This window comes from Sesamum indicum, linkage group LG1 (assembly GCF_000512975.1).
Source record: "Sesamum indicum cultivar Zhongzhi No. 13 linkage group LG1, S_indicum_v1.0, whole genome shotgun sequence".
NCBI lineage: Eukaryota > Viridiplantae > Streptophyta > Magnoliopsida > Lamiales > Pedaliaceae > Sesamum > Sesamum indicum.
Genome location: NC_026145.1, coordinates 9,481,277 through 9,504,523, shown reverse-complemented (window position 1 = coordinate 9,504,523; position 23,247 = coordinate 9,481,277). Strand labels below are relative to the sequence as shown.

The window sequence follows — 23,247 nt, the reverse complement described above, 5'->3', positions numbered from 1 at the left end:
GCTCAAGACACTAATTCCTATTACGGAACTATTTTTTCTTTTAATTTTTGAACTTTGAAAAACAACTTTTTTTCTTGCATTTGTATGTGTGTGTCTATATACATATGTACACAAAGACATACACACACACACGCATCAGTGAGTAGAGCGAGCAATTGTGTCTGAGCAAAAACTTGAATTTGCAGTGCATAGAATAAGGACACTCAATCTGTTGCTTTTAGCAACGAAAGGAAGATTTCTTAGCTTTCAGATATCCGATCCCCTTCTTGTAAGTCTCTTTTTTACCGGACTTCTTTTGCTTTCTAAGTATATTGTATTAAGCTACTACAACTTTGTAGCGCTGTCTTTCTATGCATGTAACACATTGTTGAGCTAAAGATCTTTTTTCTTTTATCCATCTGGGTATGTTCCATTATCCTCGCATTGTTTAAACATCATTGGATATGTAATGGTTCTTTGGGTACATTCTCTTAAATTCGAACAATCTTTTTATGTAATGTTTCTCTGCACTTAACAGTGGGTTGGTTCAAAATCACATTTTTCACATAAGGATATGTTCAAATTTCCTTCTTTCTTATAACTTTCTGGAATGTGTTGATCCCCTGTTTTTCTAATTCTGGGTTGTTTCGGTGGGAGTTTTTGCAAAATGAGATTTTGGTTTTTGGTAAAAAAATTATTATTTGAAAGGCCTTTGTTTTTCTCGAGGAAAAGCTAACATTTTTTTGGAATTTGCTGTTACGCTTATTTCATTCTTCGTTTGCCTACTTTATTTGCCACCTTTTGGTTCTTTCTTCATAACCTTTTTGTTGATTTATGGTGTCGTCTTTAAAATGAGGCTTCAATAGTAGTTTTGACTGCCAAGAAACCATTAATGTTTATTCAACTAGTCTTTGATGATTATCATCATATGTTTTGTCGACCTGCTTTATATTGTGCAGACCTGATTTCTTTCTACCTCATTTCTTCATTAGAAAATCTTACGAATTGGTAACATAGACATGCTCGGAGCTCTGTTGCAAGTAAGGAATATGAACGTTAATGTGTTTTCTCTATCTCAACTAGATTCATTTCTGTTGCATGTGCTGTCAATTTCTTGGTAATACAATGCAACTCTTGCTTTATTATGCCCCAGGTTCCCTGTTAAAAGAGTGGTTTATAAAGTTCTCCTTCCAATAAGGGGATTAATCACTACTTGATAAAGGATGGCGGATCACCTTGGTTTACTGGTTGATCACTTGCTAACTGAATCAACTTTGGAGGCTGCAATCGAAAGTAAAAACTCACTGAAGCAGGTGGAACCGGTGGCATTTAATGACATGATTATATGTTGTTCCTCCCATAAGGAGTCTGAAGCTACTTTATCTCCAAGGAAACTGGTGGAATGCAGGATATGCCAAGACGAAGACATTGACTCAAATATGGAGGTTCCATGCTCTTGCTGTGGCAGCTTAAAGGTCTGTTGCCAGCTAGTAATTACTATTGCTTTTGCCGTGGGACTTTGGTTTGACGAACCCCTTCTTACCTTTTATGCATGCGTTAAGACAAAAGAACATGGTTTGCTTCTTTCTGGTCATTTTCTAAACCAGCTTTTTAGTTTAACCACTATCTCCATGAATTATCCTTATTTTTGTTTCATGTTCCAATTTATACTGCGCCAACATCTCAAACTTCTACCTGCTCAATTTCCAGTATGCTCATCGCAAGTGCATACAGAGGTGGTGCAACGAGAAGGGCGACACTGTGTGTGAAATATGCCATCAGGTGGGCTACTGTTTTGTTGTGCTTCCCAAAAGCTTGTATTATGTTGATTTGGCTAAGTTTCACTATAGCATTAAACTCAATGTAAGCTTCTATACTTTCCTACTTGCATGTCTTATGCTTGTTTATTTTGCATGTCTTGTAGCAATTCAAGCCAGGATATACAGCACCACCTCCAATTTTTCGTATTGGGGGACTAGCAATGAACTTGAGGTGATTCTCCTTTCTTTCATTTTCAATTTCTTTGTATGGGTAGCATGTAAAATAGTAGGAAGTTATGTCCATGTATAGTTGGTGTTAATCAGTTTTTTACTTATCAGGGGAAATTGGCAAATTGCTAGAAGAGACTTGAACAATCCTCACATTGTTGCAAGGGTTTCAACTGATCGTGATTTCCTAGATCCAGAATATGACGAGTATGCAGTTTCTACAGCACGAAGCATGTTTTGCTGTCGTTCTGTTGCCATAATAGTAATTCTCCATGACCTCAACCACCCTGCCCCCTCTCCTCTGAGTGTGTTTATATGTGCTTAGGATGTGTTCTGAACCTAGCTGCAACCGTACAAACTTTCAGAGAAAAATGAAAAGAAAAGGAACTTCCAGGGAATCAAGAGTTTGTAGGCAAAAAGAAAATTCAAACTCTGCATTCCGTAGTCTATAAATTTCTCTCATGCATGGTACAGATGGGTTTTCTTGGTTGGAAGATTAACCAACCTCAAGTAAAGGATAAAAAGTGAACTAAACAAATAAAGAGAGGAACTTTCAGATTGGTATTCATCAGTAAAGAGAAATGCTTATTCAGATAAGCTACGTGGTGTTCTCCTTAACAAGGACATGGCATTCAAATGTGTTCAAATGAAGACATAATGACAGGGTGCATATCAGAAACGATCTGATAAAATTTTCTGTTTATGTATTTTCTTGCAGTTTATGTTTCTCCTAGTTTTGAGGCATACTCTTCCTGTCGTCGTTAGTCAAGCAGGGAACTATTATTTCCCACCTATCATGGTACAAATCTGGCTTATGAAAAATGGGAAATATGTGTTATAAACCTGCAGAAGAAATTTCTTAGTTGTTGATCTCTATTACAGTTATCGATGCTACGAGTTGCTGGGATTATTCTGCCAATTTGTGTAGTACTGAAAGCAGTGACTTTCCTCCTACGTTTCCGCCACCAACAGGTAACTAAAGTAGCAAAAGATTCTTTTTTATTTTTTTAAAAATTACTTATGACTTACGAGAATGACACCTGATTTGCAAAAATCTTCGAGGAAAAATATGGTTGTTGAGGCTTGAATTTGGAAGTAGAACAGGTTTCTGAACTGGCGACAACCCGATGAATCACCAAAATTGCATATTACTCGCAGACCAACTTTCATGCACTCCTGAAATATCTAAAGAGAAAAAATGTAATCTTTGGCTTTCCTTGAGCTAACGTATTTACGATGTCTTTGGCTGATAATTAACAGGCAATTCTATCTGTCTCTCCATATGATGAAGAAACTGGTCTATTGACTTTACATCAGCCACGTGAGATTGGTGTATGATAAGTTGTAGTACTCAGAGCTGACCTGATGCTTCGACACTGGAGTCAACCTGGTATGGCATCCAGTCGCATTTAGGATCTTCAAATTGTGAAAGCTGTTAAAGCATAGCTGCTGCAAAGAAAGATTCAGAAAGTGAAGTATATCTAACATGGTTCTGGATGATTAACGAAAGTTGTGTGTAGTTTTATGTGAAAAACTAGGCAAAAATGCCTTGCCTTGGGATAGGGCGCTATTTTAGAAGTTGTCCCTCCTTCCAAGTGTTAAAAGTAGAGTAGCCTTTTAATATGCTCCTCTTGGGGAGCATTTGTTGTACATTAAATAACTGATATATGTCAATGTATATATCTAAAGTAAGAGTAAATTAAAGCTATCGATGAGCTACTCGATGTGTTTCTTGATTTGTTGAATAAGCTAATCTAATCCAGGCTACAGCTAAGATCATAGAAAATTAAAGTTGAAGGGAAAAAAATGTTGGGAAAGTTCGGGAAAGCAGTAGTTTGCTTTTGTAGTTCGCAGTCCCCATCTAAAAGCTTTCTTCTCTTTACCACAATCTTTTTCTTCACAATCATTATGTTTTGCATCATACTTAATCTCAGGGCTCATCTTTCAGGTTTGAGCAAAGTTTCTTTAGCTAAAATGCCGTCAAGTCACAAGTTTACCATCATTCATGCAGAACACCATATCCCAAAACAGATTACAGAACCGACAGTTTTTCTTCGTAGTTACACAATTCACATGTAAAATCTGTACACTCTAATAGAAAGAGATGCCTGAGATGATAGATGTAGAATCATCTTATAAGAGGCTTCCATCTCATTCTGGTAAAAGGCCTGAATCACTTGTGTAGAAACTCTGTTCATTGTTAGTGCATAGATTCTGTTAACTATGTCCATTACAGCTTCGCCTCAACCTAAAACTTCTGAGTGAGAGAATATGAGGACGTCAAACTCCCTACAGTCAAGCATCCATAGCACCTCAATTTTGTTTTCATCGCACTTGTATTCATTTTTCCTCTCCTTTTTAAGATTCATCTGTTCACTAGAGTGCCTGTATTCTGTATATAGTCATATATTCTTTAAAGAGTGTAGATGGTATTTATACTTCCGGTCCTTTTGCCGTTGACGCCAGTAGCAGGCGAGTGCTCCAAATGCACAGCTTCCAACAGCAATCCCAACTGCAGCACCCACTGGAACCACAGCTGCATGTCTTGAAGCCAGCAAATCCTCAGCTACCATGCGATCAGCCTGTCTTTCCACTAGAAGTTCTTTATCCTTGAATTGGGTCACGAGTGATTTCCCATAATAGCCAATCAAGAACCTGTAGACCTCATCTTGATCCCAGTCAATCAGACTATAACCATCATTTTTTTCACTACCACTTAGATAGCATGAAGGACAGAGCTGTTTTGGAGGCCACATGATCTTTGGGAATTCAGGATCAGCAGTTCCCAGAGATGGCTCCTCTTTCATAAGTCTCTTGTTAACTTTGTTGTGTGCATCCCACAACCAAAGCACAAAATCACGAGCTTTCTTGAATGGGCTGGAAACACTGCATTTCCAATACTTATTGTTGAATGACATATTTTAAAGATATTGTAAGGTAAGCCTGAATAAACTTGCCTTGAACACATGCTGTAAAAATGTAGCCGACACTCTTCACAGATAAAGAAATTGTGAACAAAATCACAAATAGTGGTAAATGCCATTTGGCTTTCTCCATCATCAACTCTTACAGAAAGTGCATGCAACAAAAGCCACAAACCACAACTGCGAAAGAAACAGATGCATCAGTTAGGACTGCACAATTTGAAGGTTTATGACCTACTTTCATCTTTGTTCAAAAGAGGGTTGCTTTAAGGGTATGGGGACCTAGCCAAGAATTACCATTATTCCTGGACACATCTAGCAGAATACATGCCGTGACATGCAGTGAGGCAAAGGTGTTTTGAGATTTTGACTGATGTAGCACAATTACAAGATGTTTCTAGGAGCTAGACAGCCAGTTGCAGAACAATTACATTAGATTCTACAGGTTATACTAAATATATTCCTGAACCAAATTCAGAGCTTGAGAAGGTTTTCTCAACTACAAAAACGAAGTCAACAGCAGTATGGAAACCAGTTTTTAGTTAGAAGCCACTTGTTCATCTCTTTCACATCCCAGATGCTACCCACAGAACTAGTAAACCTATCATCTCCCGACCTAAAGCACTTTGGTCGAGAACATCCAGCAGATGGATGTATAAAACTCTTTGAGCTCTTGTTTGTCAGCTACAATGAATCAACCACCAGTATTAACAAGTCAACAAGAAAATCTAAAACGCTGTCTAGTTTAGTAGGGGCAGGGAATCTCAAATATCCATGGATGTGCAGCTTCAGCAACCAAACTATGCCCACATTTACTTCCAAGCCTGTTTTTCCACGTATGCTAAAAACTCATTAAGTGTTTCCCGATAAAATTCGAAAACAAGTTTACTTGAGGAATAAATCTGAATGCGCTTACCTAAAACCTCTGGTCTCACTTTTGCTTCCGCGACAAAAGATCTAGAAAGAGAATTCATTGCCAGATTGCAAATATCAGTAGTGATAAGATTACAAAAACATTGTTACAAGGATTCACCTAAAAGTGTGCAGTAAACATTCTGCACAGAACTAGAACAGGCAAAAGGTCCCATACAAGACCAAAGGTGCATAAATTCTAAATGAATGTCTAATCAAATTTTCTTTAATTCGGAAAGCAGCTGCATTCAACTAATGAGCTAACATGCATTTTGTAGTTGCTGAATGTATAAGTATCTGATAGCATGTCAGGTTCTCCTGCCCTTAGGCCTTTTTCCAAATGCCTTTATATTAGGCCAGATATTTTGGTTTGGTTACGTACCCAGTGTCCATGAGGAACATTGTTTCCACAAATCTGATAATTCCTGAATTCTCCCTTCTCGCCAATACTTGCTGTTGCCTTCTTGTTGACTGAAAAATCATTAAAATCAACAAGTATCTCTGCAGTTCCCTTCCGGCATCTAAAGAACAGTATCCAAATCCAAATTAAGAAGAGTGAAGCATATTAGCAACTGACATAGAGAAAGAAAGGACATATTGTTGACCTTCTCGATGGGTGATGAACGGCCAAAAGTTGAAAGAATTTTACAAGTGAGGCTCGAGTATCTGATTTGATCATCTAATCATGATTATTTAGTGAATAAGCAAACTCATAAGTTAAGAAAATTGATAGAACTAAAAGCCAAAACTGAAGTAAAACACAAATGTTCACCTTGTGGTCTAAAATGATTTCAAAAGCATTAAACGTTGCCTCCTCAATATCATATATTGCATGTGCAATCTTTCTCGAGAAACACATCAATAAGTCAGAAAGGAATACAAATAAGAGGTTAAATTTTATCAATTTAGTCAAACATTCAGAATATGGTCTCACAAGCACCTGTCCAAAATCTGAAGCATTTTTCTGAAGTTGATCATTCACATACTTCTCATCATCTAAGCGATAGGAGCTGTAAATATAAATAAAAATAGACATATGAAATGAGAGATGAAATTAAACCCATTATGAGGTGCAAATATATAGCTATGAGCTATCATCAGACTTATAGAAGCACATGTGAAATCTTAGTAGAGAGAAGAAAAAACAAAATCCTATGGACTACTACCTATGTGCATTCTGTGAACATCATGCACCTAATTATTCGTAACTTCTAATATGAGTATACAGATGAAAAGCATCGAACGCTTCTACTAAACAAATGATACTAGCCAATACCAAGAAATGTTTTCCTACCTGCTTAGTTGCTTATTAATCCAATTTAGCAAGAGTTCTGCTGTCCGGCCATCATCGATAGAGCGTATTTCACTCTTTTCTTGCTCTGGGTCCCAACTACCAGACACAAACTTAGAAGGTGGACCCCATAAAAGCATAGGATAGTGCCCAACAGAGAACTTATCACATAGATTAGTATTTATCTGTGCTGCCAAACAAGGAAAATTGGAGAAACACTCAAGAAGCTATAACTTGACGAGGGCTGTTTAGAAAACACAAAGTACTAAAATTAAACACAAGATGAAGCGATATAAATGAGCACTTCTTTTTGCTTGCATTGCATGACTTTTAAGTAAACAGCATGCTCATACTTGAAGAGTAAACAGCCATATACAAGAGGTTTTCAGGCCCACTCAAACAAAAATGAAAATGTAAACTTAACATCACAAAACTAACAAACAGAAAATATGTAAAGAATTTGCAAAAAACAAGAAAGGAAGAGGTCTTCATTATGTTATTCAGCAGTTTTGCTGTCTCTGCAGTGCCATTTCAGTTGCAACTACTTTTTGGGCTATAAAATCTTCGTGAGTAGAATTTGTCTCAACAGGGTACAAAAGAAACTAAGAAACAAATATCATTGGTTAAAAATCTGAGTGACTTGCACTAAAAATCATTATAACACCACAGAAAATTTGTGAAGCTGCAGATTGTTTGTGAGGGATAGCATTCCCACCTTGAAGGCACAATCTACCCTAGTCACTATTATGATCCCTGGATGGACGGCATCTGCTCCATTAAAAATCCTTGCAATCTTCTCATATTGTGGCTGCCCAAATTGTAAACTTATCGTGAGAACCATAGCCAGGCAAGTGATTGCAAATAACAAAAGTTTCAAACCCGAAATACCTTGTAATTTCTGCAAGCAGGGCACCTACAAAAGGAACAGTGGTGAGCACGATATTGTAAGCAAGTACAAGCTTAAACTTATTGGATCCAAAATGTATTTTCTAGTTAAGGGAAGAAAGTTCCTTTTTCTTCTCTTTCCGTCAATTTAGCCTCTTTTTTATTTTATTTCTTTTGTGAACAAAAAAATTTTTCGCCCGACCTGCCGGATCCGTCAATTTAGCCTTTACTAATGAGAATTGCATTTTCATTTGAGTCTCTTTAGTTTGTCTCCTGATTATGCCACTTTAGCAACTTTATGGAGGTGTAAATATTTGGTTGCAATACTAAACTAAGAAACCGAGAAGATATCCACTAAAAATCTAGGAAACCACCTGGGAATACTCCAAAAGAAATATGAGATGTGCACTGTCACCCCTTTGACCATACCAAAATGATCGCTTGTCATAATCGTCCAATTCTCCTCAATCACATTTTGTGAGGCTCAGTAACTATAACAAATGAACAATTCAACATCCAAAAACAGTGTCATACGGAAAGATACGACAAGTGGGAACGAGGTCCTGTGAAAGATTGGTATGGAGGGATAAAGCATACAATGTTACCCTGTTTTGCGCAGAAATTCTTCTGCACTAAAGCACGAGATTTTACTGGCTTATTATCTAGTCAACAAATATGCATAAAGAGAAATCCAGAGAAAAGCACCAAGTACAAACATTTTCTTGACCAACTGGACCATAAAAGACAATAACAATATCGTTACATTTTTATTTCTCTCACCACACTTCATTCATTAATTGAAATGTTCCACCCATATAAACAACCAAAAAAAAAGGTCAATTTATCAAACCAGCAAAGCCAAAGAAAAATAGACGAAAAAGTACCAAAGAAAAGGAGTAACTGACCAGTGAGCAAAGAATTCAACAATGGCATAAGCAGCGGAAGTCTCCTTAAACACAGAATCAAAATTCGTGGCGTTTAATTCCACCGCATAATCTGGTTTATCAACTGTAGCGTCGGCGATTGATCGTAGAAGCGAACGAGATCCAACGGCAAACGGAGCTGAAACTGAAATCCCAGACGCCGACGCTTCATTGCTAGGGAAAAACGACGTTAGCATTAACAAACTGACAATGGCTGCACAAGACATGGAACTTATGGTTGATGTAGATAGATACAAGAATGTGCAAGTAAGTATATTATAGATGCTTTGAGTTTGAGAGAGGAGCGCCGGTGAAGGCAGTCTAGACTCTAGGCAGAGGCCTAAAGGCTGCTCACGACGCCTTCTGAGTTCAAAGTTTGGTACCAAAGATGAAAGCTAATTTCAGGTTTTTTCAAATTAAATTAATTATGATTTGTTATATTATTGATTTTTTTTAATTATATATTAAATAATAAATATATTATATTTATTATGGAATTAATTTTAATTCCATCAAATTCAATTTCAGTTAGAATTTTTTGAGATTGTGTTGGCATTTGTTGTACTCTGCACTGTTTAGGAAAGTACACATGATGTAAAAAATGGATATTATCTTCTATTTATGGATTCTTATTAATTTTCAAGAATCTAGTGACACAAACTAGGCAGTGGCGGCGGCGGCGGCGGCGGCGTTTGTTCAACTAAGTGAAAATACCATAATTTCAGCAATAAATATTGTATCCATTAGTTGTTTTATATAATGCTGCTCCAATGCATAGAAAATACATAAAAAAAAGTTTGCATCTTAATACACGAAAATTTATTTTGGTTTTAATTAGTAACCAATAATAATATTGATGCCCAAATTTATCAGACCGCAATACGGGACCCATAATTTATATAAATTATCTATTTAAATTTATTAAGATGGGCAGGATTAAATTTATCTTTCCACCCGACTTATATTATTAGCCTTTTAAATTAATGTGAGTAGTGCAATTCAATGTTAATGTACCTCTCTCAACACACAGATGTTTGGCGGACTAGTACCACTATAGGCCATGTTTACTAACCTGAAATATACGGAATATCCGCATTAATCGGAGAGTGCTCATCGTTTACTTTCGACTTGCGTAGCCCGGGTTGAAAGGGCAAAGCCCGGTACTGGGTTGGAGAAAACCCCTTTTCTGAATCCGGGTTTGGGGGCTGGGATCCGAATCCCGTCCAGTTATCCGACTTCTCATGCTTACTCATTTTACATTTTTATCCTCAATTTAAAATGCTCTCGTTCACGACTTTAATTCTCTTTACACTTTTTCGTTTCCCACTAAAGCTTTGTAGATCGCCGGACTGACGGCCGATGGACGACAAGGCTCAGGTTTAGTTTAATTTCTTTGTTAAACCTTAATGTCTCAGATGTTCAAACATGGAGTAATCGTGAAAGTCGTAGAGTTTCATTTATGAGAGCTGCAGAACCAACACAAAGGGCATATGCAGCTGCTGGCAGCAGAACAACCAAGCGCTCATTCAATGATGAGCATCCCTTCATGAAAATAAAACCTCAAATTCTGGGTTAACATCCTTCCTCCTCCACCACCAACCCACCAGAGGAGTGAAAAACCCTCAAAACCACCGCTAGAGAGAGGAAAGATCAGCAGAGAGGGTCTTGTAATTTGGGGTTTTTGCTCCGAGTGATTGACGCTTTGGAGGGGGTTTTGCAATGGTGGAGGGTGATGAGAAGAAGGTGATTGTTAAGTTGTTTTATTATCAGAAAGGGTTTGGGTTTGTGACTCCGTATGGTTGAATCTGAAGGGTTTCTGCGGCTTCGATGAAGGAGGGACAGTGGACTGCGCGCAGGATGCCCGACTGTTGCTTTCTGTGAGAAGCAGCGGCAGAGGACACAACATAGAGAAATACAAGAAACAAAAATTCCGCCGGTAAAAACCCTCAAAACTTTTAGTGGTGTAAGGGTTAACCAAATTCTTGTCTAAATAGTGCTAATTTCATGATTCTGTGTTAAAGATGCATATATGGGTTTCTTGTACACAACAATTCGAGAACCTTTTGTATGGTTATTTAATTCTTGACTTCTTATATTTAAAGAGGTATTTATCTTGATTACACAAAGGAAGAAATGGTACAACTTTTAGAGGTCTAAAGGTTATTTCTGTTCTTGTCTAAGATTCTTGAAACATTATCTCTAATTTTCTCTAAATTTGAAGAGGTAAGAGTTTAGTAAACTTTATTTTCAATGAGTTCTTTTCCTTTCCCAGGTTGATGGTGTTACTCATATGTTGGCCATTTTGTCAATGTTATGCACATATCTTTATGTGGTTACTTTGTGACACATGTGATTATTTGCTGCACTAATTAAGTTTCATTAATGGCAAATTTCTGGTCCATCTTAGTCGAATGCCGAAGTATTGTACATGCAGTTGTTAAAATAAATAAATCACATTATCAGCTCGGCCAAACATCCTCTGTTAAGTGGCTCATCTTCTCAGTAGGACATGAAGAGTACATTTAGTGCATTGATTATAATAAGATTAATTAGCTGTTTAACTTTTCTAATGCAATGCTCCCATTATGGTTCTAAGCCTGGATATACTTCTGATCATAAAAGAAATATGATTAAACTGAAATAGACCATATTCTGGAATTTGTTGATCTCCATGCATGTTAGAATTCTTAAGTGGTTGTTTGAAATGTGCAATGTATCACTTGTGTGCATATTGCTTGGCGAGTGGCATTCTTAAGTGTTTCATATCTCGTTTCTCATACTTTTTTGGTGGTTTATTTTGTGGAACATTGTCTAATTGAGAGTTGGGCTTTAAGATTAGGGGATCAGTAGTGTAGAAATTTGTGAAAGGATCACAAGAAAAGAAACGGATTAATGTATATCAGTAACTTAATTAATGCTTTGACGAGAACTGCTTCATTTTTCATTGATGGTATTCTTTTGGGGGTTTCTTGTGTAAAGATGCGGAGAATCATGTAATTGAGAGTTTGGGTTTTGATTGAGTAGTAGTAGTATGAGAATTTCATCGATGGATCTGAAAAAAACCTTGGGCAAACTTTTGTTAATGTTCATTATGTTGAATTCAATTAATTTTGTACTCCATATACCAGCGAGGGGAATTGTACAACTAAATTTGTTTGAATTGAGGGGTTGGGTTTGGAATGGGAGTGTACAACTAAAAAAAATCCTGCTTTCATGGAAATGTGATTTAGCCACTGTTGAGCTTAATTCTTGAGATTCTTTCAGTAGATGGTCCAAAGGTAGACCAAATTTCCCATCTTATGTGTGATGTTTGTAGAATTAGTTCCATTTTCTACAAACAGGGATAAACCAGTGATGCAAAAGACGATGGGCCTCTCTCCAAATCCCTGTGGAGTTCAAAAGTTTCATGGGGGAATTCATTAAGTTCGTGTGTAAGCTAGTAATATATTGATAATATGCAGATATGCCGTTTGGTATGCTAAAATATTATTGAATATTAGACGACTGCATTGTCGATATCATGTCGTTGGAGCACCATGTACATAGAACTTCTAATTTATATTCAGCAGTCAAAGATTCACATCAATTGCTGATAAAGAGACGCCTCCGCTCAAATGATGAAGCAGAGTTTGAGAAACCATCTTTCTGGTCCAATTACCTTCAATTTCTTTGTCTTTCTTCTTTTCTCCATGATCAATTGACTGGGATTTCTTTTATTTTCTCCTGAGCTTTCTTCCATGCGTCGATTGCAAAAACTTTACTTGAGTGTTGCTTGAATTTATTACTTAGTATCTGGTTTTTCATTATCGCATTGCAGGTATGCACACAGCGGTCATGGAAATGACCATATTATGTTGGCCTGCTGGTTGGTGGTAGTTGGTGAAGAGCCCCCAGCTAATGAATCCGCTGCTCTAGAGAACCAGGTCCAGCTTCTGCAGATCAGGGACCCCCTACCAACCAAGGCGTCGCTCCAATGGATATCTGATGATGCCATCTTATGGTTAAAGAAATGATTCTCGTGTTTTGAAACTTCCAACACCATGATCTACTGAACAGAATTGTTGGTAGTATTTGGGTGCTTGTTTTTATGAGCAGCAATCAGATTGTACTTCTTCAGTGAAATTATTTTAGTTTATCCTTTTGTGCCTTGCCTTATATTATTTTGTTTGAACACTGTAGGGCGCTCTTTTTATTCGTGTTGGAATATAATGATGAATTTTCCTTGTTGGGAACCAATAGCTTATGATGTTCATTAGCGTTTATATTTAGGAAGCAGGTTGATGGATCTCTTTCTAAAGTAGCCGAGGGAGGTACATATGCTACCATCTAAAATTTTATGTTGATGTTTATTTGAAAATCTCATACTTCATGCTCAAGATCATTAATCACTAAATTTAATCGTTTCCTAGTATTTTATTAAGGGTTCGTTGGACTAGTGGAAAAGGGAAGTGAAGGGAGGAGGGAAAATAATAATATTTTTTTTCAAATTATTTAGTATGATTAAAAGGAGAGTAAAATCCATATACTTGTTTGTTTGGCACGAGGAAAATATATTGAAAAGAAAATGTTAATTTCTAAAATTTTACTAATTAGTCATTTCGCATCATTTTTGTATTAGAATAATAAATAATTTAATATTGTATTAAAATAATTTCAAGTTATTAAAATATAAAATCTTATTAATAAAAATATTCATCCAACAATAAGAAGAATATGTTTTATTTGGTTGTCTTTTTTAAAAAATTATGTACAATGTTTGCAGAAAAAGCAAAAAGTAGATGAAAATGACGAAGGGGGGGAGGGGAGCTACGTTCTGTAATTGCTCAAAATGAAGGGGCAAAATGGTAATAGACTAGAAAATGGTCAATTTAATCCATACACGTAAACAGAAATGTAAGAATATATTGCCACTCTTATCCGGTGAAGTAAACATATGAGCACTCCATCCCATCCAACACTATCCTCTGACAAATCCAAAATTAATCCCAAGGGGGAATAACTAGTGCAAAAAAGTAAATATGGCCAAAATGGATTGGCCAAGACTAGCGATTGATCCTATGTATTTTTTAGTTTCTAGGGGTAGATGATTGTTACAATAATTTAGCATATGCAATTTAGTGCACTTCATATAAAATGCAGAAATCCACTTAAAGAATTAGGCAAACTTGATTCAAGTATTACTTCTGCATATGGTAATTACTAACTACTTTCTTCCACAAAATTTGCAACAGCAGCAGCTATCTACTATGCACATACAGCTGAAAAAACGAGGCATCGGAATGCCCGGCGGCACGCAACAACCTGAAATGGCGCTTCGCCCCATTTCAAGTTCGGCCAGCAAGAAAAGAAATATATTTCATGAATTTAGTATATATCTAGGTCTAAGCTCCATGCCCAGGAGTTGTACTTGCTGATGTGATGTTGTTGTCACTTCTCTTGCCGCTGCAGCTGCCTCTTAGTCGTGAAGAAAGCTTAGCAAACACCTCCTCCCTTTGGGGGCGGTTTGCGTACAGTATCCAGAGAGCAAGACTGAGCATGACTCCAACTGAGATGAGGGCTAATCCTGCGTTTACTAGCCGAAGATAGTGCTCTAGTGGGGGACAATAGCTTGAGGTGATGTTCCGGAACGTATCACGCACGAAATTACAGTTTTGGAGATTTAGAAGCGGTGGGGCATAGTGTTCGAGTGCGTAGCTGACATTTACTGCAGCTACCAATTCTGTGTACATGTTGGGAGTCAACCTCCCAACGCTGCTGCAAAGCCCATTTGCTGATACCGTGCAAGTATAGTTCTGCCAAACCTGTAACGCAAAGATAAGTTCATTTGTGAATGCAATTATTGATAATAAATTTAGTTCCGTGGAAATACTATCAACAAAGGCGATTACCAGCGAAGCATTTTCCATGGAAAGTTCTTGGGCTGAACATGTACGATCTTGCAGCTGGGAATCATATGGATAGCAGAGTGCAGGTATCAGCGGACCTGATTGGTTATAATAACTTGAAGAAGCCTGGGGAGGCGGGTTTGAATTTGCGACAGAGCCCACAAATCCATTCACCATATTTGCAATATCGTTGATCACTTGTTTACTCTTGAACAGCGTTTGATTCGTTGTTCTCTGGTCAACACACGGCAGGATATTGCTCAAGGCAGTTTCCGCATGAGGATTTTCCACCCACTCGCCCATGGCCATGCAGGTGTCGGAAATTGCACTGAAACATAAAAGAGTGATCTTAAGCCCATATTCATATTCAAATTAGAGCTAATGAAAATTTGGGAAATGGAGGTAGAGGATTCTTATGGACAAAATCCAGAATTATCCATAATTTTCCTGTTTGTCATAACAATGACTTGCATAAAAAAAACCATCCAACTATAAGTTCTTCGAACCAATTAGGCTAAAACACAAAGGTTAAAACCTGTTTAAGGCAAAACTAGGCATCTTACTTGTCCAGAATTACAAAAACTCCACAGAGGATGAAAGTAACTGCAACGAGAAGCCATCCACTAATGATGAATCTGCACGAATATGTTCAGTGAGAAAATTGAAATACAGACCCTGTAGCAACTGAGTAGTGAAATGAACAAACATACTAACATGTGTATCGCATGTTGATGGCCAGAGATAGACAGCACTGCGATGAAGAAGTTCATGCAAGTCAGCTAAAAATGAAAAGCAAGAAGCCAGTTATTGCAAAAAAAGATGTTTTACCAATACATACCGAGACCCAAAATAGATATGAGAAGCATCACTGCTGCAATAGTGATCAGTGCTGATCTCCTGCAATAAGTAAATAGCTATCAGTACTAACAGATGAATTAAAAAGATAATAGAGAAAGCAGAATTATGGCATAAAACCTTACACTGCATTGAAGACTTTACGTATTTTGCTTGAGTTGTCATCAGTCGTCTCCTCCAATGTATCTGCTGCAGTGTTTAAGTCGATGTTTAATCGGTCAATATCATCCTCGACATCTGATGGAAGGAAAATCTGGGCCACACTGACAGTTTTTGCCAGTGACAAATATTCCGTGACATTTCTCAGCGTCTGCACAGTGTACTCTGACTGATTTACAACGTAATTAAGAGTATCCAATGTTTCTCCATGAAATTCAACTTGTCCTACAGAAAGCAAAATGCATCCAATCCTGGCGACAGATAGATCCAGCGAGCAATCAGGTGGGATAGATGCATGAAACTACACAGACATTCAATAACCAAAGGTATGAGTTTAGATTATTACGCTGCAGCGCTGGTGAAGACAATAAGAAGTAAAAGACATATCCTCAGGGACCAGCTTGATCCGTTGCTATTGATGTTTATTTTACATCCACAGCAATAATGCACCGCAAGAGCCAAACCAAAAGAAATAAACCATAAAATAGCAAGAATAAAAGCGGCAGCACCTGTGAATCCAACAGACTGTAGATACAGTGGTCAATGACAAAATAGTAAATTTATAACTTCATCATTGCTCACAAAAGAGAAATTAACAGAGCGTCCAGAAAGTACTTGAAGCATGGTTCAGAACAAATTTCCTTTACCCACAGCTGAAATATACAAACTATTTCACAGTAAGTTCTTGCAAACTCTTGCCATCATCTAGCACAGTTATCATTATTTCTTTTCTAAGCTTGACAAATTTCCAGTAAGAGTATCTCAAGAATTTTTGCCAAATTACACAGAACCAACAGTCCAATCTTAACAAGCATTCCATCTCTATGGTAGTCTGTGAAGCCTTCTTTACATAATCTACTGAGAAACATGTGACAAGCAAGAGTCTGCGAGACGTATAGGGAAGAACATCACAACATTTTACAACTTTGACAAATTCAGAGATGAAACACATCCTAGAGAAGCATGGAAACAAATGACATATAAATTCACAATATTGTATACATGAAACCAAGAACAATTTAACACATATGTCATGGAATTCTCAGCATAAGCATACCATCATCAACCAGTCAAAGATCAATGCATTTCCGAGATAACTCTCAACAATTACTCTAAAAAAGACAAAGCAATGCCAAGGTGAAGCAAAAAGAATAGAGCATAAGAGCTTACAGCCCAGTAATGCTTATTGGCAATATCCCATCCACCTCTGTACTCGTGGAACCCAGAAAGAATGTCAGGCCTCTTTGTCCTGTTAGCTGCCAATACAAGTGTGCTCACATCAATGGCAGGCCCTGGAGCTTCTCCACTAGAACTCAGTATTTCATCCTTCCATGACCCCATATTTTCCTCTCCTACATACATTCAACAGTTGGATCTTAACAAATGAAAAGGAATTAACACGTACAAAAGCTGCATTCACGAAAGACAACAAAGGTCCAAGATGCTCCAAACAATGAAGAAAACAGTCTGCGAAATCAAAATTCCAAATTCCAGAAGCAAGATCATTTGTGATATATGAATCATAAGTCAAATTACTAAACAAAATCTCCACTCCCCTGTCTACAGTATTCTAAGCATTCCGTTCCATGATGGAGCGACACCTTGTGCAGAACACTAATCATCAGAACACAAATACTGTATCCCATTTCAAGAACCTCAGTTTTGTTAACAATAACAAACTAAATGGAGCATACAATGTGAGAGATTAGTAACTTTAAAAGAAAAAAAAGAACATCAATTGACGGAAAAACAGTAACCGAAAAGTGGGAATAGAGACCATAGTTTCAACAAACTCCTACTTTAAATGAAAAATCAACAAGTCCAAGAATAAGAATTAAAATAAAGCATCAATTGGCAGCTGCAAAAATCCCCAAAAACAGCACCACGATACTGAATTCACAAGAATACGCAAAGGGATCAATCAAAACCAACCTAAGATGGACTTGAAAGGATCTCTGGGGCCGCAAAGAACAAAACTCGAGTTCAAGAAAATGGAGAGAGAAAGAAAAGTAACAGCAAAACATAAAAGAGCCCTCTTTTCCATCTTCTCCGAGCAGCAAATCTCACTGCCGTAATTTCATATAAAGCCAGTGCAGAACTAGGAAACTCCCCTCCTGATCAAAAACCATATCACGCATCTACTTCTATTTCTTCCTTGCAAGAAATGAATTAAAGGGCCAGTTTTGCAATTTCTTTCTGACACGTTATTTTTCTCTTTTTCCTTGTTCTAGAGGGTTGGATTTACAGGAGTCTCAAAATCTTAGTGAGACACTGATTAACAAAGATCTCATCTGATTAGTGAAATATAGACAAACATATTTCATGTGTGTATATATATATAGCCGGGAGGGAGGGGGCCGTCACATGGGGTGGTAATGGTGGGAAGAAAAGGCAGGTACCACCAGTGAAGGACGAGGCAGTGAAGAAAATAAAAATAAAGCTTGATAAGACTATCAGAGTCCTGTTGCTTTTAGATTCTTGTCATATTCATGTCTCCTAATATTATTTTACTTTAATTGGCTTAATCGTTTCATTCAAGATCCTTCTTCTATTTAATTTCATTTTCAGTTTTTTCCTTTTATGGACCCCATAAATTATTAAAAAATAATAATAATAATCCAAGGCATGAAACATGCAATTTAGGAAACTAAAATCTACCATTTCAATACAATTTAATTAAGGATATTATTTACCCTTTTTTGCTAAGCAATAAAAATTGGTCACTCACCATTGATGTATTAGTTTTTTGGTTAAAACAAAAGTTAATGCCCCATAAATAAATTTGAAGTCATAAATTCAAGTTTTACTCGATACGTGTGTATCTGTCTTATTTTATATGAATTATTATAATTTATTTATTTTTAATTATATTTATATATTAATTGAGTCGATGTAATTTATTTATAATTTTAATAATATTAAGTATTGATTGAATTGATATATTATTCAAAAAAAAAAAATAATAAAAATTGGTCAGTTTTGATGGTGCAGAAATGAATAAAATTTAATTGATGACTTTTAGGATTTTACCACTTTTTCTTGGTGCCCCACAAACAAAAAATAATGTTTATTTAGTGAAGGTTAGTGTACTTTAGAGTGTTGGGAGAACTAAAATAGGGAGTATCTTAATTTAGGGGCAAAAGAGAGGCATCTTGTGTATGGGTCTAATTTAATTGATTAGTCCCACTAAATATTATTAATTAAAATTAATCACTTGATTAATTTTATAATGATCTAGTTTAGGTAAAGAAACGCCATGTGCGAGTAAAGAATTCAGTGTGAGGTAGGTGCACCATAACAGTCAAAGCTGGTTTGGTTGAGGTCCCTTACTACCTGATCATTTTAACTGATTTGATGGGATCTGATTGTGATTAACCAGTGCTAATTCTTGTTGTTATTGATGGCCTAATTCCATGTAACAGTCTTTGAAAGGTGCAATATGATGCATTGAATCAATTCAGATACTGTGTGTCAAATTTGCTGGTGTGATTAATTATATTTATCATATAATCGAAATTTTATTTATTTTTAAATTAAGAATTATTTAATAATAAATGTATGTTCCGTATTTTATATGATGATTTAATTATTTATCGGATTTTGAATCAAAATTAATTGGGTTAGTTTGCTGATGTTTTCTAATTTTTGAAATTCTTAAAGAGAATTAGTTTTTATGTGTGCGTCGAATTTTCGTTTTTAAACTATTGATTTGAATTTTCAATTTTATGTTGGTAGATTTGTCCGATTAATAAAAGATGATGCACATACAACTAAAGTTTAATGACAAACAAGGTGGGCTCCACGCGATAGACAGAGTTTCCTTCCCGCGTTGATTGATGGCGGGATAGCTGCGTGAAAAGCTGTGCGCCGCGTAGTAGGGGATTTCCATTCGTAAGATCTGCCTACATTTCCTGAAGCACCAAAAGCAAGTAAAGAATCCACAACAAAAAGAATTAGTAGATAAAATTACTATTTTTGCCAAACAAATCTCACCTGAATAAATAAAATTGGTTTTATAAGTTTTTGCTAATTCTTTTTTTGGAATAAGTAAGTTTATGTTAAGTTAGTGTGAAATATTATTTCCATCGTAATTGAATTGATCCCGAAAAAATTGATATTTTTTATCAATATACAAAATTTAAAATCTTGAAATTGTATTTATCGACCTCTAAATAAGATCAATTTCATCGACTTATTTTTAAAATGGTAATTATATGATTACGCATTAATATCTCAATAGATTAATTAGTCATACATCAATTCGATCAATCCATCACTATAACTAAGAATAATAAAATAAATCAGATGAAATTCACTTATAATGAGATAAATACTCACACGTATTATGAGACTCGAGCCCACAAAATAATGGCTAATTAACTGAGGAATTAAAGGAAAGAATAGAAAAATCAGGAATTTCAAATACTTCAAAAAAAATATACAATATGATGAATGTGATATTGGTGAATTAATAATAGTATTATGGCGACGATCATAATATCCATATATCTTATTATGACATTAAATTATATGTTGGGTTAAGTAATTGGAGTTTAGCACAAGATATAGTGCCCAAATATTATACGGTGGCCCTAACTTTACGAAGCATGCAACATAAATTAAACCCATAAAGTCCCTCTCTATGCTTTCCTAAATTATTCTCAAGGCTGATACATATATATACTTGTCCCACGTCTTTACATCATAAAGTTTCCATTTTAGTGAGGATGAGTGGGTATCTGACTATGAGAAATCTTAATTCTAATCAAGTTTGGCTGGATTCGAAGCATTATATGACAAGTGTTATACACTTACGATGAGATTGAAGTATAATTTAGGACAAGTAACCAATTCACATGGTAAATGCATTATATATGCTTTGTAATTGATTTGGTTCGACAAGATCTAATTTGGAGATGAAATTTTCCATCTAACCCTCGTCACAAACACATATTCCATCAATCTATATATAGCATCAATTTTGTGTTTTTTCCTTTATATCTCTAGTTGATAAAAAAAGAAAAAAAAAATATATATATATATATATATATATATATGCATACGTGACTGAATTTTCAGAAAATCAACTTAAACCACCCGTTTATAAAGCGGATTTGTTGGAGTCCACATCAAACTAAATTTGCTATCTTAATTCACTGCTTTGTTTATAACTCAAAACCTATATATTGGTCTAAACCCATTTTTGGCATAGTTGAGCAAAATTCAGAAAAAGTAAAACATCGAATAATACTTAACGAAACGAAGGGAAAAAAAAAAAAAGATAAACATTTTAATTGTTCGAAGCTTCATAATTATTAAAATATCGAATAATATTATAATTTTCATTAATTAGGATTATACAAAAGATATTAACATTATCTCCTATATATATATATAAGATAAATAGATTTAAATGAATAAATATTGCATGTATGAAAACGTTGAAGTCTTTTTCAATGCGTGTCGTTTTCATGGCCGAAAGCAAGGGCGGGACATTGTGCATTGCTAATTGCTTTATCATGCATGACACCTTTTACTTTCTTTTCGCCTTTGATTTCGGGTGGGGGTGTGTGTGTGTGTGTTTATCCATTACCAAGAAAGGTATTTTCCTACGTACGTACTTCATGCAACTTATATTTAATTTGTGATATACATAAAGTGGGGGCACACGAGCACGCAAAGGATGACTTAAAGCAACCCCATGTAGGCCTCTTTCGTGCATGTTACTGTCTCATTCTGCATTTCTTGCACATTACCTAAGCTATATATAATTAAATAATCAAATATTAATTAAGCAACATATGTATATCTACCGTATACGTTGGATCGATAAGGACTAAATAATCGGGCCGCGGTTTATTTTATTTTTCTACGTTTAAAATATAGGTTTTCGCATTTTTTGCGAGACTAAAGTATAATTTATTTCCCTTTGATGTATGAAATGTTAAAAATATTTTTATATCAAATAATATTAACGGTAGATCTTGTTGATAAAATCTGAACCATTTATTTCGATAATTATTAAATCTAACGGTTCTTAAAAAGGGATAGAGATATAATTTTATAATTAAAATAATACAAAAACGACACATGTTATGCACTCTCGAGTTTGAGGGGTAGTTTTTTGCTCTATTTCAAAAAATATAGGGAGGTTTTGTGCTGCTCTTTTTTTTAGTAGGAATTTTCTGAACATTTCATACATCACACACATAAATTGTAATTTATTCTTTTGTACAATGAATTTAATTAAATGATGTGTTTAATTTAATTTAATTGTTATAGTTAGGTAAGGCATATGTTTGAAATGGTTGTGTAAGAAGGCATGCGCCATACATATGTGTAGTTGGTAATTCATGATTGTACTCTGATTTTTGTAGGAATTTTGTATGTGTGAAATCATAGAGTAGGAAACAATTGATTGATATGATGCACCACGCCCTCATTCTATACAAATATTCATCCTTTCAACTTTTGACTTTCGGACAAAAGTAGCTGACATGGGTTCCAACTCTTATCTTTGTTTTTGTTCTTTACTATTAATTATTATTAAACTTACATAAAAATAGAAGACGAGTTAAGGAAGGGATATGTACATATAGGGCCTAAGAGACCTATATATGACCAACTCAAAACTTCACTTGAAGAAAGCCTCAAGTGATCCTTAAGATTTTGACATATGTTAAAATCTTGGAGTTACCCTTAATTATTCAGTTAACCAAAAAAAAAAAAATATTTTTCAATCTTGATATATATGTTGGTTGTGAAATTAAGCCAACTTATGTGTTAATTCCTATGATTTTGCAATTTTATTTGGATATATAAACTAAAAATGATATATTTTTTGGTTAAATAGAAGCGGAGTAAAATAAATTCAATCTGTCCTAAAACTTTGTTTAATAAGCTAATCTTGACCGCGTTAAACTGTTAAATTTTGATGTACATGGATTCTAAAAATTATTATCTTTATCATTTAAGAGATTAGATTAATTAGTTTAGGGAATTGAAATTTGGTTACGTGGAGAGTATTTTGGACCAATTACTACACATCATGGCATAATAGCCCACAATTAATGTTGTAACATGTGATAATTTTAACCAATTGCTTGAGAACATGTGAAGTTTTCCAATGCCTGGCCCAAAATCATTATGGATCTTTCATCATCTTAATATGTCCCAAAATCTTGTTTTGGAATATAATAATTAATACTTGTCCAGGAGGACCATCTACATCTACGTACCCGGCCATTTAATTGTTCAAGTACCTCTGAAGTAGCAGTAAAATCAATTCTTCCAATTGAACTTCATTTTTCAAATCACTTTTATCACGACACTCCATGAACACAAGAGGAACTGTATAGCTTAGTTTCAAAATGAGCAATGAATCAAGTTGGATTAGTTTAATTTAAAATTGAATTAAATCGATAAAAAAATAGACTAGGTTAACCC

General features: G+C 35.5%; 4 protein-coding genes across 7 annotated transcripts; 2 read left to right on the top strand and 2 right to left on the bottom strand.

Annotated features, from left to right (window-relative positions):
* On the top strand, positions 119–3,703 carry LOC105160216. 3 transcript variants are annotated; one of them, XM_011077495.2, is made up of 9 exons: positions 131–268; positions 972–1,019; positions 1,133–1,454; positions 1,690–1,761; positions 1,904–1,971; positions 2,079–2,229; positions 2,686–2,766; positions 2,850–2,939; positions 3,228–3,703. In XM_011077495.2, the coding sequence occupies exons 3-9, from the start codon at positions 1,203–1,205 to the stop codon at positions 3,303–3,305; spliced, it is 792 nt and encodes a 263-aa protein (XP_011075797.1). In that variant the 5' UTR covers positions 131–268; positions 972–1,019; positions 1,133–1,202; the 3' UTR covers positions 3,306–3,703. The 3 variants fall into 3 exon arrangements, with proteins under 3 accessions (XP_011075822.1, XP_011075797.1, XP_011075830.1); XM_011077520.2 differs by lacking the exon at positions 972–1,019 and having other exon boundaries at positions 119–268; XM_011077528.2 differs by lacking the exons at positions 131–268; positions 972–1,019 and adding an exon at positions 318–402.
* LOC105160207 (sulfhydryl oxidase 2-like) lies at positions 4,338–9,816 on the bottom strand. The gene is made up of 11 exons (XM_011077483.2): positions 8,885–9,816; positions 7,983–8,007; positions 7,810–7,902; positions 7,098–7,279; positions 6,744–6,813; positions 6,576–6,644; positions 6,409–6,482; positions 6,186–6,324; positions 5,808–5,848; positions 4,925–5,071; positions 4,338–4,853 (listed from the first exon to the last, which is right to left on the bottom strand). The coding sequence occupies exons 1-11, from the start codon at positions 9,127–9,129 to the stop codon at positions 4,370–4,372; spliced, it is 1,569 nt and encodes a 522-aa protein (XP_011075785.1). The 5' UTR covers positions 9,130–9,816; the 3' UTR covers positions 4,338–4,369.
* LOC105161990 lies at positions 10,191–13,138 on the top strand. Its single transcript, XM_011079891.2, has 3 exons — positions 10,191–10,645; positions 10,714–10,838; positions 12,720–13,138. Exons 1-3 carry the CDS (start codon positions 10,622–10,624, stop codon positions 12,913–12,915), a joined length of 345 nt encoding a protein of 114 aa, XP_011078193.1. The 5' UTR covers positions 10,191–10,621; the 3' UTR covers positions 12,916–13,138.
* LOC105160192 lies at positions 13,882–18,211 on the bottom strand. Of its 2 annotated transcripts, XM_011077463.2 has the most exons (9): positions 17,734–18,210; positions 16,972–17,153; positions 16,148–16,326; positions 15,768–16,052; positions 15,626–15,684; positions 15,502–15,538; positions 15,351–15,422; positions 14,791–15,115; positions 13,882–14,703 (listed from the first exon to the last, which is right to left on the bottom strand). In XM_011077463.2, exons 1-9 carry the CDS (start codon positions 17,843–17,845, stop codon positions 14,284–14,286), a joined length of 1,671 nt encoding a protein of 556 aa, XP_011075765.1. In that variant the 5' UTR covers positions 17,846–18,210; the 3' UTR covers positions 13,882–14,283. The 2 variants fall into 2 exon arrangements, with proteins under 2 accessions (XP_011075765.1, XP_011075773.1); XM_011077471.2 differs by lacking the exon at positions 16,148–16,326 and having other exon boundaries at positions 15,768–16,102; positions 17,734–18,211.

Bases quoted from the DNA above. Each gene is read 5' to 3' on its own strand.
- LOC105160207 (XM_011077483.2), bottom strand. From the start codon at position 9,129: ATGTCTTGTGCAGCCATTGTCAGTTTGTTAATGCTAACGTCGTTTTTC. The intron at 7,280-7,809 runs GTGGGAATGCTA...TTGGCAGCACAG, and splicing joins GGGTAGATTGTGCCTTCAAG to ATAAATACTAATCTATGTGA. The intron at 6,325-6,408 runs GTCAACAATATG...ACTGTTCTTTAG, and splicing joins GTTCATCACCCATCGAGAAG to ATGCCGGAAGGGAACTGCAG.
- LOC105160192 (XM_011077463.2), bottom strand. From the start codon at position 17,845: ATGGAAAAGAGGGCTCTTTTATGTTTTGCTGTTACTTTTCTTTCTCTC. The intron at 16,327-16,971 runs GTAAGCTCTTAT...CTGTATCTACAG, and splicing joins CCAATAAGCATTACTGGGCT to TCTGTTGGATTCACAGGTGC. The intron at 15,423-15,501 runs GTTAGTATGTTT...ATATTCGTGCAG, and splicing joins CATCAACATGCGATACACAT to ATTCATCATTAGTGGATGGC.
- LOC105161990 (XM_011079891.2), top strand. From the start codon at position 10,622: ATGGTGGAGGGTGATGAGAAGAAG. The intron at 10,646-10,713 runs GTGATTGTTAAG...TTGAATCTGAAG, and splicing joins TGGAGGGTGATGAGAAGAAG to GGTTTCTGCGGCTTCGATGA. The intron at 10,839-12,719 runs GTAAAAACCCTC...ATCGCATTGCAG, and splicing joins AAGAAACAAAAATTCCGCCG to GTATGCACACAGCGGTCATG.
- LOC105160216 (XM_011077520.2), top strand. From the start codon at position 1,203: ATGGCGGATCACCTTGGTTTACTGGTTGATCACTTGCTAACTGAATCA. The intron at 1,972-2,078 runs GTGATTCTCCTT...TTTACTTATCAG, and splicing joins GGACTAGCAATGAACTTGAG to GGGAAATTGGCAAATTGCTA. The intron at 2,940-3,227 runs GTAACTAAAGTA...GATAATTAACAG, and splicing joins TACGTTTCCGCCACCAACAG to GCAATTCTATCTGTCTCTCC.